The sequence below is a fragment of the Macaca nemestrina genome, chromosome 1, assembly GCF_043159975.1.
Source record: "Macaca nemestrina isolate mMacNem1 chromosome 1, mMacNem.hap1, whole genome shotgun sequence".
NCBI classification, from domain to species: domain Eukaryota; kingdom Metazoa; phylum Chordata; class Mammalia; order Primates; family Cercopithecidae; genus Macaca; species Macaca nemestrina.
The window spans coordinates 186,414,583-186,430,189 of NC_092125.1; the positions used below are offsets into that span (position 1 = coordinate 186,414,583).

A 15,607-nucleotide genomic window follows, 5' to 3' on the forward strand; every position below is an offset into this window, starting at 1 on the left:
AAGTGCTGCTAGGATATTTGCATTGGAAATGTGTAGTGGAGCTTGGGACAGTGAATCTTACTTGCTTTGATATAATTATTCACATAATCTTTTGGTCACATGGAAGAAATGAGAACTGAAATGTAAGTCAGAACTCATTTAATTTTATTAGTGCAAGATATTATATATGTATATGTATCAGTATAAAATAAACTTTGCACGTTTCGAAGTTGTAAAATAATTATTTAATATTGATTTCTCAGGCTCTACAGTGCCATATATGTAGCAAAGATTCCTTGGACTGTGGTAAGCTGCTTTCCCTAAGAGCTCATATCACTTCCAGGGAGACTTTGGACAGTGTGGAATTTGACTTGCACTGGGCAGCAGTAACTCTAGCAAATAACTTCAAATGCACACCTGTGAAGCCCATCCCCATTATTCCAACAGCTCTGGCAAGAAACTTGAGCAGTAATCTGAATATTTCTCAAGTTCAAGGGACTTATAAATATGGGTAAGTAAAAGATACATTAATCTAAACATTAGTTGCATTAGTATATTTTCAGAATGTCCGTGTAATATGAAAGAATTGTGCAGTCAGTTTACATGCCAGAGATATGGTGGCTTGGTTAATAACAAGGAAAAGTAAAAAATGAAGTGGTTTATTTTTGTTGAATATAAAGTTTTCTTTAAGTTGTGCCACCACCTACAAAAAACTGGTGGTAGGGCCCGGCGCGGTGGCTCACACCTGTACTTGGGGAGGCCCAGGTGGGCGGATCACCTGAGGTCAGGAGTTCAAGATCAGTCTGGCCAACATGGCGGAACCCTGTCTGTACTAAAAATATAAAAATTAACTGAGCGTGGTGGTGCATGCCTGTAGTCCCAGCTACTCGGGAGGTTGAGGAGGGAGGATCACTTGAACCTGGGAGGTGGAGGTTGCAGTGAGCTGAGATCGCACCACTGCATTCCAGCCTGGGCAGCGGAGACTCCATTTCAAACAAAAAAGACAAAACTGAGTGGCCATAAAGTATAATGTCTGGACAACTCAGTTCTTTTTTTGAGATGATGTCTTGTTCTGTCACTCACACTGGCGTGCAGTGGTGGGAACTTGGCTCACTTCCACCTCTACCTCTCTGGTTCAAGCGATCCTCCCACCTCAGCCTCCCGAGTAGCTGTGATTACAGGTGCACGCCACTATACCAGCTAATTTTTGTATTTTTAGTAGAAATAAGGTTTCATCATGTTGGCCAGGCTGGACTTGAACTCCAGACCTCAGGTGATCCTCCTGCCTCAGCCTCCCAAAGTGCTGAGATTACAGGGGTGAGCCACCATGCCCAGTCCTGGAGACCTCAGTTCTTAAAAAAAAAAAAAGTTGGTGTTAAATATATTATAATTGGAGGCCAAGGCGGGCAGATCACGAGGTCAGTAGTTCGAGACTAGCCTGACCAACATGGTGAAACTCCATCTCTACTAAAAATACCAAAAAAAAAAAAGAAAAAAAAATTAACTGGGTGTGGTGGCGCATGCCTGTGTAATCCCAGCTACTCAGGAGACTGAGACAGGAGAATTGCTTGAACCTGGAAGGCGGAGGTTGCAGTGAGCTGAGATCACACCATTGCACTCCAGTGTGGGCGGCAGAGCGAGACTCTATTTCAAAAAAAAAAGAACAAACAAAAAAATTGGTTGATAATTTATTATTTGAAAATGTAAGGAGAAATTATGTTCTATATTACATATTCTGTGTTATTGTTCATATTTTATTTAGGTTTTAGGCCATTTTTTTTCTTAACTATAACCTGACTAATTATGAACCCAAGGGAGGCTAGATAATTTATTTATAGTATGCAGTTTTAACTGTGAATAATGAGCATTGCAGATAGAGAAAGGAGATAATTAAATAAAAAGTTGCAGTACTCTTGCTTACCAAATTGCCAACTACTTGAGGGTGGAGTTTCCTTACAGAGCTGGAGTAGAATCCTCTCCAGCTTCCTATCTCCACTCTTAATTTCTTAGGAAATATAAGCCAAAATGCATGCTTTCTAATCCTCAGCAGGGCTACTTCCCTGAATCTTCATCTATTTTCTTTATCTATTATCTACAAAACTAGGTTAGACAATATAAGCACTCTCTACTTTAAAGTTTGACCAGAGACTGCTCCAAATATTACACTTCTGGCTTCCTTTCCCAGTGACTCCACCCTAGTTCCTGTTAGGCCTTTCAATCTAAAAATGTTTGCCAAAGTACACTCAATTCCAAGTCTTATTCTCTAAAAATACCTTTTCAGAACCAGATTCTGACCAGAGCTGTGCTTTCTGGTGGCCCAAAGGAAAAATTGTTGGTATATTCCAAAATCATGGAGTGGTCAAAAGTGAGCAAAACTTGTTTGAGTTAAATGAAACATTTAATTCTCTTGAATTAATAAAGTACTTCTCAAGTGGAGCATGGGATTTTTATTTAAATTAACAAAAAAATTAATTTGTTTTCCTTAGTACCCATGCCCATTTACTTGAATAGCATGAATTTACCTTTCTTGGAATTATCCATCTGTGACTGCTGGGCATGCTGGTAATAACCAGAATGTTCAGTATTCTGTCAATCACCTATTCCCCTTGCCCCTTCCTATCTAGAATCGTCTATGGTGACATTTGCCATGCCAGGTACATTGGCACACACCTGTAATCCTAGCTGCTTGGGAGACTGAAGCAGGAGGATGGCTTGAGCTTAGGGTTTCAAGGCTGCTGTAAGCTACAATAGTGCCTGTGAATAGCCACTGCTCTCCAGCTAGGACAATATAGTGAGACCCCATCATTTAAAAAAAAAAAATTGACATTTGCCCTTTATATATTCTAATATTTACTGGGGCCCATTATGGAATAGGTATTATGTTAGACATTGGAAATAAATAGATTAAAAACTATACTTACTATCCATTGAATATGTTGACATCTAAACATGATGTGTTATAATGGAGGTTTATATACAGTGCTGGGAAAGTAGGGGGAGGGATGTCCAAATTTCCTGGGGAAATCATAGAAAGCTTGAACTAATTTTTTTTTTTTTTTTTTTTTTTTTTTTGAGACGGAGTCTCGCTCTGTCACCAGACTGGAGTGCAGTGGCGTGATTTCAGCTCACTGCAACCTCCGCCTCCCGGGTTCAAGCGATTCTCTTGCCTTAGCCTCCCAAGTAGCTGGGATTACAGGCGCCCGCCACCACACCCGGCTAATTTTTGTATTTTTAGTAGAGATGGGGTTTCACCATCTTAGCCAGACTTGTCTTGAACTCCTGACCTCGTGATCCACCTGCCTCAGCCTTCCAAAGTGCTGGGATTACAGACGTGAGCCACCGTGCCCGGCCAGCCTGAACTAATTCTTTTAAGGAGTAGAAATTTATCAGATGAGCAAGACATGAGGGAGAATTTTCAAAGCAGCTGTGTCATTGTTGATATGTAAATCTTAGGCCAACTCAGGCTTAATATTCTTGTCACAAGACCTGACAAATGTATTGTCTTTGTGTTTTAGTGTTATTAGAGCAATAAAATATATCATCAGTGGTAATACCAAGGCTTTATATCAATAATGGCATTTTGTTTTCTGTTTTTGAGACGGAGTCTCACTGTGTCGCCCAGGCTGAAATGCAGTGGTGCGATCTCAGCTCACTGCAACCTCCACTTCCTGGGTTCAAGTGATTCATTCTCCTGCCCCAGCCTCCCCAAGTAGCTGGGATTACAGGCGTGTGCCACAATGACCAGCTAATTTTTTTTTGTATTTTCAGTAGAGATGGGGGTTTTGCCATGTTGGCCATGCTGGTCTTGAACTCCTGACCTCAAGTGATCTGCCCGCCTCAGCCTCCCAAAGTGCTGGGATTACAGGCATGAGCCACCACTTCTGGCCCACTAATGGCATTGTTTTCGAAGAAAGATATAACAATAAAATAAACAATTCTATTTTGGTTTTTTTGTATTCTTATAACTTACTGTCAATAATAAATTAAATATAAATATAGTGTAATGTCCTTTTAGGGAAGACTGAGCTTTTGGGTTTTATCATGATGGTTCCAAAGTCCTTTGACAGTGGTTGGAGGAATGTGGCACATGGAGGGTTGATTATACCTCTCCTAATTCAGCCTCCTTCACTTAGAAGTCACATCTGTTGCAGTCTTGTCAAATCACTTGGATGCATGAACATTTTCCAGTAATAGGGAATTCAGTTCTTCCAAGGAAACCTATTTGGTTCTGAAATTGTCTGCCTTAATGTTAACACTCTTGATTAAAGTAAATTGTAAGTAAAGTTATAGAGCAAAACTTTTTTAAAAAGTTGTATAATCTTCAATGTCTTTTAATTGATAGATGGAAGTTTTAAGGTATTAAATCTCTTTAATCTCTTCCTCTTACCAGAGTCTTTTTACTGAGTCAGTACAAAGTTTCTGTTGTGTTTCTTTTGTGTGTGCAAGACAATGTTCATTTGAATTATCTCCACTTTCTAAAGTATGCTTCAGCATCTAGATTATGTCTTTTAGGTAAAAAGTACATAATTTCAGTTATTTTCACATGAATGTCTTCTGTTTAGATATCTTACCATGGATGAAACACGCAAATTGTTACTTTTGTTGGAATCTGATCCCAAGGTTTATTCTCTACCATTAGTGGGAATGTAAGTATTACATTATTTATGAAAACCTTATCAGCCAAATGTTCAAATGTATATGATAAGCATGTGACTCAGTTGTACTATAACTATTTACATCATTTTATAAAGCCACAAAGATAAGTGGTTGTCAGGTTTTCTTATTTTACTATTAGAATCAGCTAAAATAAGATTTTGCCCAATCTTTTTTTTTTTGAGATGGAGTCTCACTGTGTGCCCAGACTGGAGTGCAGCGGAGAGATCTTGGCACACTGCAGTCTCCATCCCCTAGGTTCAAGTGATTCTCATGCCTCACCCTCCCAAGTAGCTGGGATTACAGGCATGCATCACTGTGCCTGGCTAATTTTTGTTTTTTTAGTAGAGACGGGGTTTTACCATGTTGGCCAAGCTGGTCTCGAACCCCTGGCCTCAAGTGATTTACCCGCCTCAGCCTCCCAAAGTGCTTGGATTACAGGCGTGAACTATCGTGCTTGGCCAGATTTTGCCCAACCCTAGGAGGAACTCTAATATATAAAACAGATAAAAGTTTAATTCTGTGGCTGGGCACAGTGGCTCATGCCTATAATCCCAGCACTTTTGGAGGCCAAGGTGGGTGGATCACCTGAGGTCAGGAGTTCAAGGCCAGCCTGGATAACATGGTGAAACTCCGTTTCTACTAAAAATACAAAAAATTAGCCGGGCATGGTGGTGTGTGCCTGTAATGCCAGCTACTCGGGAGGCTGAGGCAGGAGAATCACTTGAACCCAGGAGGTGGAGGTTGCAGTGAGCTGAGATTGTGCCATTGCACTCCAGCTTGGGCAACAAGAGTGAAACTGCATCTCAAAAAATATAAAAAATAAAAGTTGAATTCTCCTAGTTGAAGGTGAAGCCTTAGAGCCCTATTTCTTCAATATTCTCTCACTACCACTCATCCTTAAGTCACCCTAAAGAACTCACGGCTCATAATAATACCATTTAAAATCTACTGTCAGGCAATCTTGCAGAAACTTCTTTAGTGTTAACGGTCTTCTCTTTAGTAGTTAATGATATTTATGTGTTTAATTTATATATATATGTGAGTGTGTGTATATATATATATAGACCCGTGTGTGTGTGTGTATATATATATATATACACACAGGCTGGGATGCAGTGGCACAATCATGACTCACTGCAGCCTCAATCTCTGGGGTTCAGGTGATCCTCCTACTTCAGCCTCCTGAATAGCTAGGACCACAGGCACCAGCTACCACGCCTGGCTAGGTTTTGTATACTTTGTAGAGGCGGACTTTCGCCATGTTACCCAGGCTGGTCTGGAACTCCTGGGCTCAAGCCATCTGAGTTGATATCTAGACAGAATATTTAGAAATTTATATTCTTTCAGTATTGAGTACTTACTATATACAGTGTTATGCTTGATAATGTGTTGAGGTTTAAAGCTTCTTAAATAATGTAAAATCAAAGTGAGGTGATAAAACATTCAAATATTCATACACAGAAAAATAAAGAATATGATTTACTATAAAATGACCAGTATAGAAAGTGCACACTTAGTATTTGTAAGAAAGATATGATAGGGAGCATTTTCCTAGAGAAGACAAACTTGAACTAGACTTTTAATTGTTTGGATAGTAGAAGGGAAGATTGATGGGGAAGGGAACCCATGTGAGAGAATGGCACATGCAAAGTGAATGAGAATGCACAGATGTTCTCTGGATCATGAAATCTACTTATAGTTTGCTACAGTCCTAGTATAGGCAATGGATTGTTGATGCTTAAGTAAATATTAAGAGCCTTCTCTGTTTCTGATTACCTGTATATGTTACAGCATTTAATCCTCAGCAACTCTGTGAAGTAGTTTTTTTTTTTTTTTTTTTTTTTTTTTTTTTTTTTTTGAGACAAAGTTTCACTCTTGTTGTCCAGACTAGAGTGCAATGGCAGGATCTCGGCTCACTGCAACCTCTACCTCCTGGGTTCAAGTGATTCTCCTACCTCAGCCTTCCGAGTAGCTGGGATTACAGGCATGTACCACCACGCCTGGCTAATTTTGTATTTTTATTAGAGATGGGGTTTCTCCATCTTGGCCAGGCCAGTCTTGAACTCCTGACCTCAGGTGATCCCCCTGCCTCGGCCTCCCAAAGTGCTAGGATTACAGGCATGAACCACCGCCCCCGGCCGTGAAGTAGTTTTAGGCTACAAACTAGTCTGTACTACTTCAGCCCATTCTTTCCAGTCCAAGCTAATTCATTCTAGTATACTGCTTTCATGTCAACCATTTTCTTTCCCACATCTCAGGTAGAAGAGGACAGAGATACATGTGCTTGCTCTCTGTCCTTCTGTCTCTCTCAATATATATCTATATGTCTGTCTATATATATCGATATAGTTATATAGATACAGATGTCTATATATTCTTCCTCTTAATTATCGGCACGTTTTTAGATTTCTTATTAGTAAGGCTCTTTAATGTATGGCAGATAAAAGCCATACATCTACCTTATTATCTTAGGAAGAATGTAAAGTATGCTATATATGTAAGTGACTATGGTTTTTAATTTCTAGTTTTTTCTTTTAGTTGGCTGTCTGGAATTATACATATCTATAGTCCTCAGGTATGGGCTTGCTGTTTGCGATACATATTCAATTCTTCTGTTCAAGAAAGGCAAGTGATATTTTATTCTGTAGTACTTTATTTTGATCCTTTCCCCCATTCATCGTTTATGGTCCCATTTAAAATTCACGTAATGCCTTAACCTTTTACAATACTTATAAATAAACATGTACATTAAGAAAAAACAAACCTTATATTAAATGAGAATAAAACCAGATTTAAAAAAGATGAGGTTGCAGTATACCTGGAAATACGAAGGAATTCACTTGCCTAACCACAAAACACAAACCTTTTAGGGGTGGAAAAAAACCATAGAGATTGTCTACTGTAGCATCCTATTTTGTAATTAAGGAAGTTAACTTTCAGTGAAATGACTGCAAATGAGTTTGAATTTGTTACCTTACAGGTGTTTTATTAAGTTACACAGTGTTACTACTAATACACAAAGAAATACTTGAGACAAGATTTTTAATTTCTTCCTGGAACTGAAGCCTAAACATTGGAATTAATAGTTAGGGAAACTTTACTTTTAACCTCAACTCTTAATAGATAAAGAAGGTAAGAGACAAATGTCAGTATTTGTCTCTCACCTTCTTTATCTATTAAATGAGAAGGTCTGTTTTTATCTACCTTAGGTGGCTGTAAAGGACTTAAAAAAACTATATTGAAAAGGCAATACAAGCACATAGTAATAAATTGACGTACGTAAATATCTACAATAGAATAGATCTCTCTTCCTCCCCATTTCCCTAGACCCCCTTCTCAGAGACAGTCACTGTTAAGTGATATCTTGTGCTTCCTTCCTGAAATAGTCAATATTTCAATATTCATCATAGACAAGTATCACCTTTTCCTGGCCTGTAAAAATTAAACCATAGCATCCTTTCTTTTCTTTATGTTGCTTTTTTCTGTATAAATTATACCTTGGAGATCACTACATCTTGGCATATACATATTTAATATACATATTTTACAACTAAAGAGTATATAGTACATACTGTATTTTAAAAACAACTGGCCCTTTTGTCTTGCAGATAGTGGTCGACTGAACATTTTATGCATACATCTTTGTGTGCATATGCTAGTATATTTGTAGGATAAATTTCTAAAAGTGTTTTTTTCTAGGCCAAAGAGTGTGTAATTTAAAATTTGGTAGATATTGCCAAATTGCCCTTCAAAAAGACTGTACCAGTTCATAATTTTTCCGGCAGTACACGAGAGTGCCTTTTTCTCTCTACCTGTGCTAACACTGTGAAAGAAATATTTATTTATTTATTTATTGAGCACCTATTATATCTATTATGTTTACGATATTGGGGATGAGAGCAAACAAAATAAAGGTCCCCAGACCAGGCATGGTGTCTCATGTCTGTAAGCCCAGTACTTTGGGACTTTGGGAGGCTGAGACAGGAGGATCGCTTGAGGCCAGGAGTTCCAGACCAGCCTGGGTACCATAGCAAGACTTTGTCTCTACCAAAAAAAAAGAAAAAAAGTTAGCTGGGTGTAATGACACGTGCCTGTAGTCCCAGCAGGAGGCTGATATGGGAAGATTGCTTGAGCCCAGGAGTTCAGGCTGCAGTGAGCCATGATTGTGCCACTGTACTCCAGCCTGAACAATACAGACCCTATCTTAAAAAAATAAAATAGGCCGGGCATGGTGACTCACACCTGTAATCCCAACCCTTTGGGAGGCCAAGGTGGGTGAATCACTTGAGGACAGGAATTAGAGACCAGCTTGGCCAACATGGTGAAAACCCGTCTCTACTAAAAGTGCAAAAATTAGCCTGGTGTGGTAGAGCATGCATGTAATCCCAGCTACTTGGGAGGTTGAGGCAGGAGAATCACTTGAACCTAGGAGGCAGAGGTTACAGTGAGCTGAGATCGCACTACTACACTCCAGCCTGGGTGACCAAAAAAATAAATAAATGAATAAATATAAAATAAAATAGTCCTGCAAGACAGGCAATAAACAGAATAAGTAAAATAAATAGTATGTTAAAAGACGATGAGTACTGTGGAGAAAAATAAAGCCTGAGAGGAGGATGTTGTGTGTCTGAATGATAGTGGCAGGTAAAGAGTTGCCATTTATTTATTTTTTAATTTTTAAACTTTGTATATTTATTTATTTTATTTTATTTATTTTTTTTGAGATGGAGTCTCGCTCTGTCGGCCAGGCTGGAGTGCAATGGCTCAATCTCAGCTCACAGAAACCTCCACCTCCCGGGTTCAAGCAATTCTCCTGCCTCAGCCTCCTGAGTAGCTGGGATTACAGGCATGTGCCACCACGCCCTTCTAATTTTGTATTTTTTCAGTAGAGACGGGGGTTTCTCCATATTGGTCAGGCTGGTCTCGAACCCCTGACCTCAGGTGATCCGCCTGCCTCGGCCTCTCAAAGTGCTGGGATTACAGGCGTGAGCCACCGTGCCCGGCCAAGAGTTGCAATTTAAATGGGTGGTCAGGGAGGCCGATTTGAGGTGAGGGAGTAAGCCTTGTGGCTGTCTGGGGCACTGTCCTAGGCAAAGGATGTGTTAAGTGTAAGGGCTCTGGGTGAAAGATCACGTTACATCTTCAAGGAACAGCAAAGAGGCCACTGTAGCTAGAGAGGAGTGAAGGAAGGGGAAAGTAGCTGGAGATGAGCTCAGAGAGGTAAGTAGAGGGCTGTCGTTAAACTTTTGACCTCTGCTAACCTGATAGATGAAAAATAATCTTTTCCAGTACCTCATCTTCCAGGAACTGCCTAGTCATGTCTTTGGCCATTTTTCTCTTAGATTGTGCATCTTTTCATATTGCTTGTGCTAGCAAGCTCTCTCTCTATATATAATATAAAATACATAGAGAAATATATATTTATAATATATAGCAACAGTTCCCCCCCAGACTGTCATTTAACAGTATTTTTCCCAAACAGACTTACCGTTTTTTAGTCATATTTATTAATCTGTTTTCTATCATGCTTAGAAAAGATTCACCCACTCCAGGTATATTTACTGAAGTAAAAAAAACCACTCGTATTTTCTTCAGATGCTTTTGGAGTTCTACTTTTAACATTTTATTTTAACTTTTCAAGATAATTAGTTATATTTAGATAGCAGAAATTAAATGTTAGTTTTAGGTCCTTTGCTATGATTTAGTACAATTAAGTTTTATTATCAATTACTGATCATGCTTTAAGTTCATATTGACAGTAAATCCTCAATAAAATTAATTTTGAATTGCTCTTTTATTCTTTCTTTTTTTTTTTTAGTCAGAGTTTCACTCTGTCGCCCAGGCTGGAGTGCAATGGCGTGATCTTGGCTCACTGAAACCTCTGCCTCCTGGGTTCAAGCAGTTCTCCCTGCCTCAGCCTCCCAAGTAGCTAGGATTACAGGCGCCCACCATCACGCCTGGCTAATTTTTGTGTTTTTAGTAGAGATGGAGTTTTGCCATGTTGGTCAGGCTTGTCTCAAACTCCTGACCTCAGGTGATCCATCCACCTTGGCCTCCCAAAGTGTTGGGATTACAGGTGTGAGCCACCTATTTTAAATAGCCACTGGCCTACTTTGTCTTTTTATTTTTATTTTTTATTGAGACAGAGTCTCGCTGTGTCGCCAGGCTGGCGTGCAGTAGCGTAATCTCGGCTCACTGCAACCTCCGCCTCCCAGGTTCAAGTGATTCTCCTGCCTCAGCCTCCCAAGTAGCTGGGACTACAGGCATGTGCCACCACACCCAGCTAATTTTTGTATTTTTAGTAGAGATGGGGTTTCACCATGTTAGCCAGGATGGTCTCCATCTCTTGACTTTGTGATCCGCCTGCTTCAGCCTCCCAAAGTGTTGGGATTATAGGCCTGAGCCACCACACCCAGCCTTTTTTTTGAGACGGAGTCTCGCTCTGTCGCCCAGGCTGGAGTGCAATGGCGCGATCTTAGCTCCCTCTAAACTCCACCTCCCAGGTTCACACCATTCTCCTGCCTCAGCCTCCCGAGTAAAAGAATTTTTTTTTTTTTTGTAGAGAGGAGGGGTCTTGCTATGTTGACCAGGCTGGTCTCAAACTCCTGGCCTCAAGCGATCCTCCCACCTTTGCCTTCCTAAGTGGTGGGCCCCAGTTTTTGAACAAAAATTGGACCCTTTAGTCATTTTGTTAACTAGATTGGGAGACTCACATGAAGTTATTTGAGTGTAATGATGTTATCCTCATTAAATTTTAATTAAATGGCATTTTTTTGGTGCAGGGTTTTTTCAGAATCTGGAAATTTCATCATAGTTCTCTATTCTGTGACACATAAGGAGCCTGAGTTTTATGAATGCTTCCCTTGTGATGGCAAGATACCTGACTTTCGGTTTCAGTTGCTAACCAGTAAGGAAACATTACATCTTTTCAAAGTAAGTGATTTGATTACCTAGCACATTAGTGACTGTTTAGGTTTTGCTCTTTGGCAGTTTAAACCCAACAGATTTTAGCCTTTAAAATAGTAATCCAAACTATTTTGCTTTGTTTACTTACAAATAATCTTACTAAATGTTAACTTTATTCATTTATGGTTAAATGTTTTAAGTAAATCTTAGATCATATCTTCAACCAAATTACAATAGAGAACCAGAGGTTCCCCACAGAATAACTTGCCCATGTTTTTCTAAAATCTTTGAAGAATACTATCAGTTCATATATTATATCATTTTATACTTGTGAAGGTTAACTTTGTGGGATCTCAGTACTTTTCTTTGTCCTGACTGTATTTTTTATTTTATTTTTTTATTTTTTATTTTTTTTGAGATGGAGTTTCACTCTGTTGCCCAGGCTGGAGTGCAGTGGTGTGATCTCGGCTCACTGCAACCTCCACCTCCCAGGTTCAAGTAATTCTCCTGCCTCAGCCTCCAGAATAGCTGGGATTACAGGAGCCCACCATCACGCATGGCTAATTTTTGTTTTTTCATTAGAGACGGGGTTTCACCATGTTGGCCATTCTGGTCTCGAACTCCTGACCTTAGGTGATCCACCTGCCTCAGCCTCCCAAAGTGCTGGGATTATAGGTGTGAGCCACTGCATCTGACCATGACTTTATTATTTTTAAAATGTGTGGGAATAACAAATGGTTTTTTATACTTAAAGGTTTTTATTTATATTATGTATCTAAGGAATCAGAATAGGTTGTTACTATATCATCTAATAAAATACCTAGAAACACAACTAGATGATGATCGTAGAAAAAGTAGATCTTTAGGCCAGGCATGGTGGCTCACACCTCCAATCCCAGCACTTTGGGAGGCCGAGGCGGGTGGATCATCTGAGGTCAGGAGTTTGAGACCAGCCTGGATATCATGGTGAAACCCCGTCTCTACTAAAAATACAAAAATTAGCCGGGTATGGTGCCAGGTGCCTGTAATCCTAGCTACTTGGGAGACTGAGGCAGGGGAATCGCTTGAACCTGGGAGGTGGAGGTTGCAGTGAACTGAGATCGCACTGTTGCACTCTAACCTGGGCAACAAGAGCGAAACTCTGTATCAAAAAAAAAAGAGGAAGTAGATCTTTGAAACTACGTGTCATTATATGAAAATATTCAAAGGCTACTTTTCAATAAAATTATTGGTTATTTTAGGTCTCAGACTAATAAAAGTACATTCTTTATTAGAAAAATACTGAATACTTTTAAATAACCACGTGTGTCCACTCTGATCTTATTTAGTACCTTCTTTGAGATCAGGTATAGGTTATAAATCTATATATTTTATATAAATATATATTTTGATATGATATAATATATACATTATATTACATACATGTTATATATAAAAATATATAATATATCTATGTACATTTTATATATTTATAGGTTATGTAAGCTATGAAGTTTTTGCATTTTAATTATACATATAATCATTTTAATTGAGATCTAATACTTTATTTCTGTTTTAGAGACATATCATTTATCATTTTATTCTTTAGATGGTATTCTCATTTCATAGTTATATTCACTGAATCTGTGATTATAACACAAGTGATTAACTTTTTCACTTATGTAACAGGGAACTGGACAGTTTACAAAAGAGGGTTACAGTTACAGAAATCAGAAGTCTGCCACTCCATCATCTAGTGTTTCAGAGCTACTTTTCATCTAAATAGAATTCTCTGGTGTTCTTATTTAAGTCAGATCTCAAAATATGACCTACTTCATTTCAGAATGTTGAACCTCCTGACAAAAATCCAATCCGTTGTGAACTGAGTGCTGAAAGCCAAAATGTAGAAACAGAGTTTTTCAGTAAGGCTTCCAAGAATTTTTCAACTAAGAGGTAAAAGATCTTTTTATTATTATGTGTATGTTTTTTTGAAAATTACATTTATTAGTTTTTGGCGAGTAATTAAAATAACTAAATTATTTCTGATGAAACGATTTTTAAATCTTATGTACCATAAATGTCTTTGCTTTAAATGCATTCCTTCATATTCATTAGGAAGTTGGATAGTAATTTTAATGAAATGGCAACTCTAATATGGTTTTCATTTGGGTTGATGTATTATATAGGAAAAACACAAAAGTATTTGTTAAAAATTATCTTGCTTAGAAAGAATCTGCTTCCTGTTTTGTTTAGTGCTTTCCATTTGTTCTTCCTTCCTTATAAGTTTCTTATTTTAATATTTAAATCAAAGATGGGGTCTCACTGTATTGGCCAGGTTGGTCTCGAGCTCCTAGCCTCAAGTGATCCTTCTGCCTTGGCCTCCCAAAGTGCTGGGATTACATGTGTGAACCATCGTCCCCAGCGCTTCCTTATAGTTTTAAATCTGGACGTATCAGATAAACTACTGTAAAAGTAACTACTAGCTGCTGTGTGATGGCTCACACCTATAATCCCAGCACTTTGGGAGTTCAAGGCGGGCAGATCATTTGAGGTCAGGAGTTTGAGACCAGCCTGGCCAACATGGTGAAACCCCATCTCGACTAAAAATACAAAAATTAGCCAGACACAGTGGAGCGTGCCTGTAATCCCAGCTACTCGGTAGGCTGAGGTGGGAGAATCGCTTGAACACGGGAGGTGGAGGTTGCAGTGAGCTGAGATTGCACCACTGCACTTCAGCCTCGGCAACAGAGTGAGACCCTGTCTCAAAAAAAAGTAACTCCTACCTAAAAAAAAAAAAAAAAAAAAAAAAAGGTTTTAAAACTTCTAAAATACACTTGGAGAATATTAATTAAATACTTGTGACTTCTTGGGTCAGTATATTCTACCTTTTGTGGTAAAGAAGACATTTCTGGCCGGGCCTGGTGGCTCATGCCTGTAATTCCAGCACTTTGGGAGGCAGAGGCAGGCAGATCACCTGAGGTCAGGAGTTCGAGACCAGCCTGGCCAATGTTGTGAAACCCCGTCTCTACTAAAAATACAAAAATTAGCCAGGCCTGGTGGTGCATCACTGTAATCCCAGCTACCCACAAGGCTGAAGCAAGAGAATCACTTGAACCCAAGAGGCACAGGTTGTAGTGAGGCGAGAGCATGCCACTACACTCCATCCTGGGTGACACAGTGAGACTCCATCTCAAAAACAAAAACAAAAAAAGATACTATCTTGTATTAGAGTTCTCCACATTAACAGAAACAACAAGATATGTGTATGTAGAGATATTTGTTTTAAGGAACTGACTTCTGTATTTGTGAAGGTTTGGCATATCCAAAGTCTACAGGTAGGGGCTAAGCACAGTGGCTCACCCCTTTAATCCCAGTACTTTGGGAGGCTGAGGCGGGAGGATTGCTTGAGCTCAGGAGTTCGAGACCAGCCTGGGCAATGTGGCGAAACCCTGCCTCTACAAAAACAAAAAAGAAGTACAGAAATTAGCTGGGTGTGGTGGCACATGCCTGTAGTCCCAGCTACTTGTAGGGCTGAGGTGGGAGGATCATTTGCCCAGGAAGTCAAAGCTTCAGTGAGCCATGTTCGTGGCACTGCAGTGCAGCCTGGGTGACAAAATGAGACTGTGTCTCAAAGAAAAAACAAAAACAAACAAAAAATGTCTACAGGTAGGCTGGTAGGGTGGACACCCAGGGAAGAATTGCAGTTTCAGTCTAAAGGCAGTCTGCTGGCAGAATTCCTTTTCCCTCCAGGAAGTCAGTCTTTATCTTTTTTTTTTTTTTTTTTTTTTTTTGAGATAGGGTCTCACTCTGTTACCCAGGCTGGAGTGCAGTGGTGTGATCTCAGCTCACTGCAGCCTCCACCTCACAGGTTCAAGGAATTCTCGTGCCTCAGCCTCCCGAGTAGCTGGGATTACAGGTGTGCAGCACCACGCCCGGCTAATTTTTGTATTTTTAGTGAAGATGGGTTTTCACCACGTTGGCCAGCCAGGCTAGCCTCAAGCTCCTGACCTCAAATGATCCACCCGCCTTGGACCCCCAAAGTGCTAGGATTACAGGCTTGAGCCACCTCACCCAGCCAGAAACATCT

General features: G+C 39.6%; 1 protein-coding gene across 5 annotated transcripts in view; it reads left to right on the plus strand.

Annotated features, from left to right (window-relative positions):
• LOC105494991 (STIL centriolar assembly protein) overlaps positions 1–15,607 on the plus strand; it is an 80,705-nt gene that overhangs the window by 29,434 nt on the left and 35,664 nt on the right. For 4 of the 5 annotated variants that reach the window (XM_011764098.3, XM_011764099.3, XM_011764096.2 and 1 more), the window contains exons 7-11: positions 243–490; positions 4,542–4,625; positions 7,174–7,260; positions 11,418–11,568; positions 13,364–13,473. In XM_011764098.3, coding sequence (XP_011762400.2) covers positions 243–490; positions 4,542–4,625; positions 7,174–7,260; positions 11,418–11,568; positions 13,364–13,473 — 680 coding nt within the window. The remainder of the gene's footprint in view (positions 1–242; positions 491–4,541; positions 4,626–7,173; positions 7,261–11,417; positions 11,569–13,363; positions 13,474–15,607) is intronic. The other variant, XM_071093507.1, reaches the window with a different exon arrangement.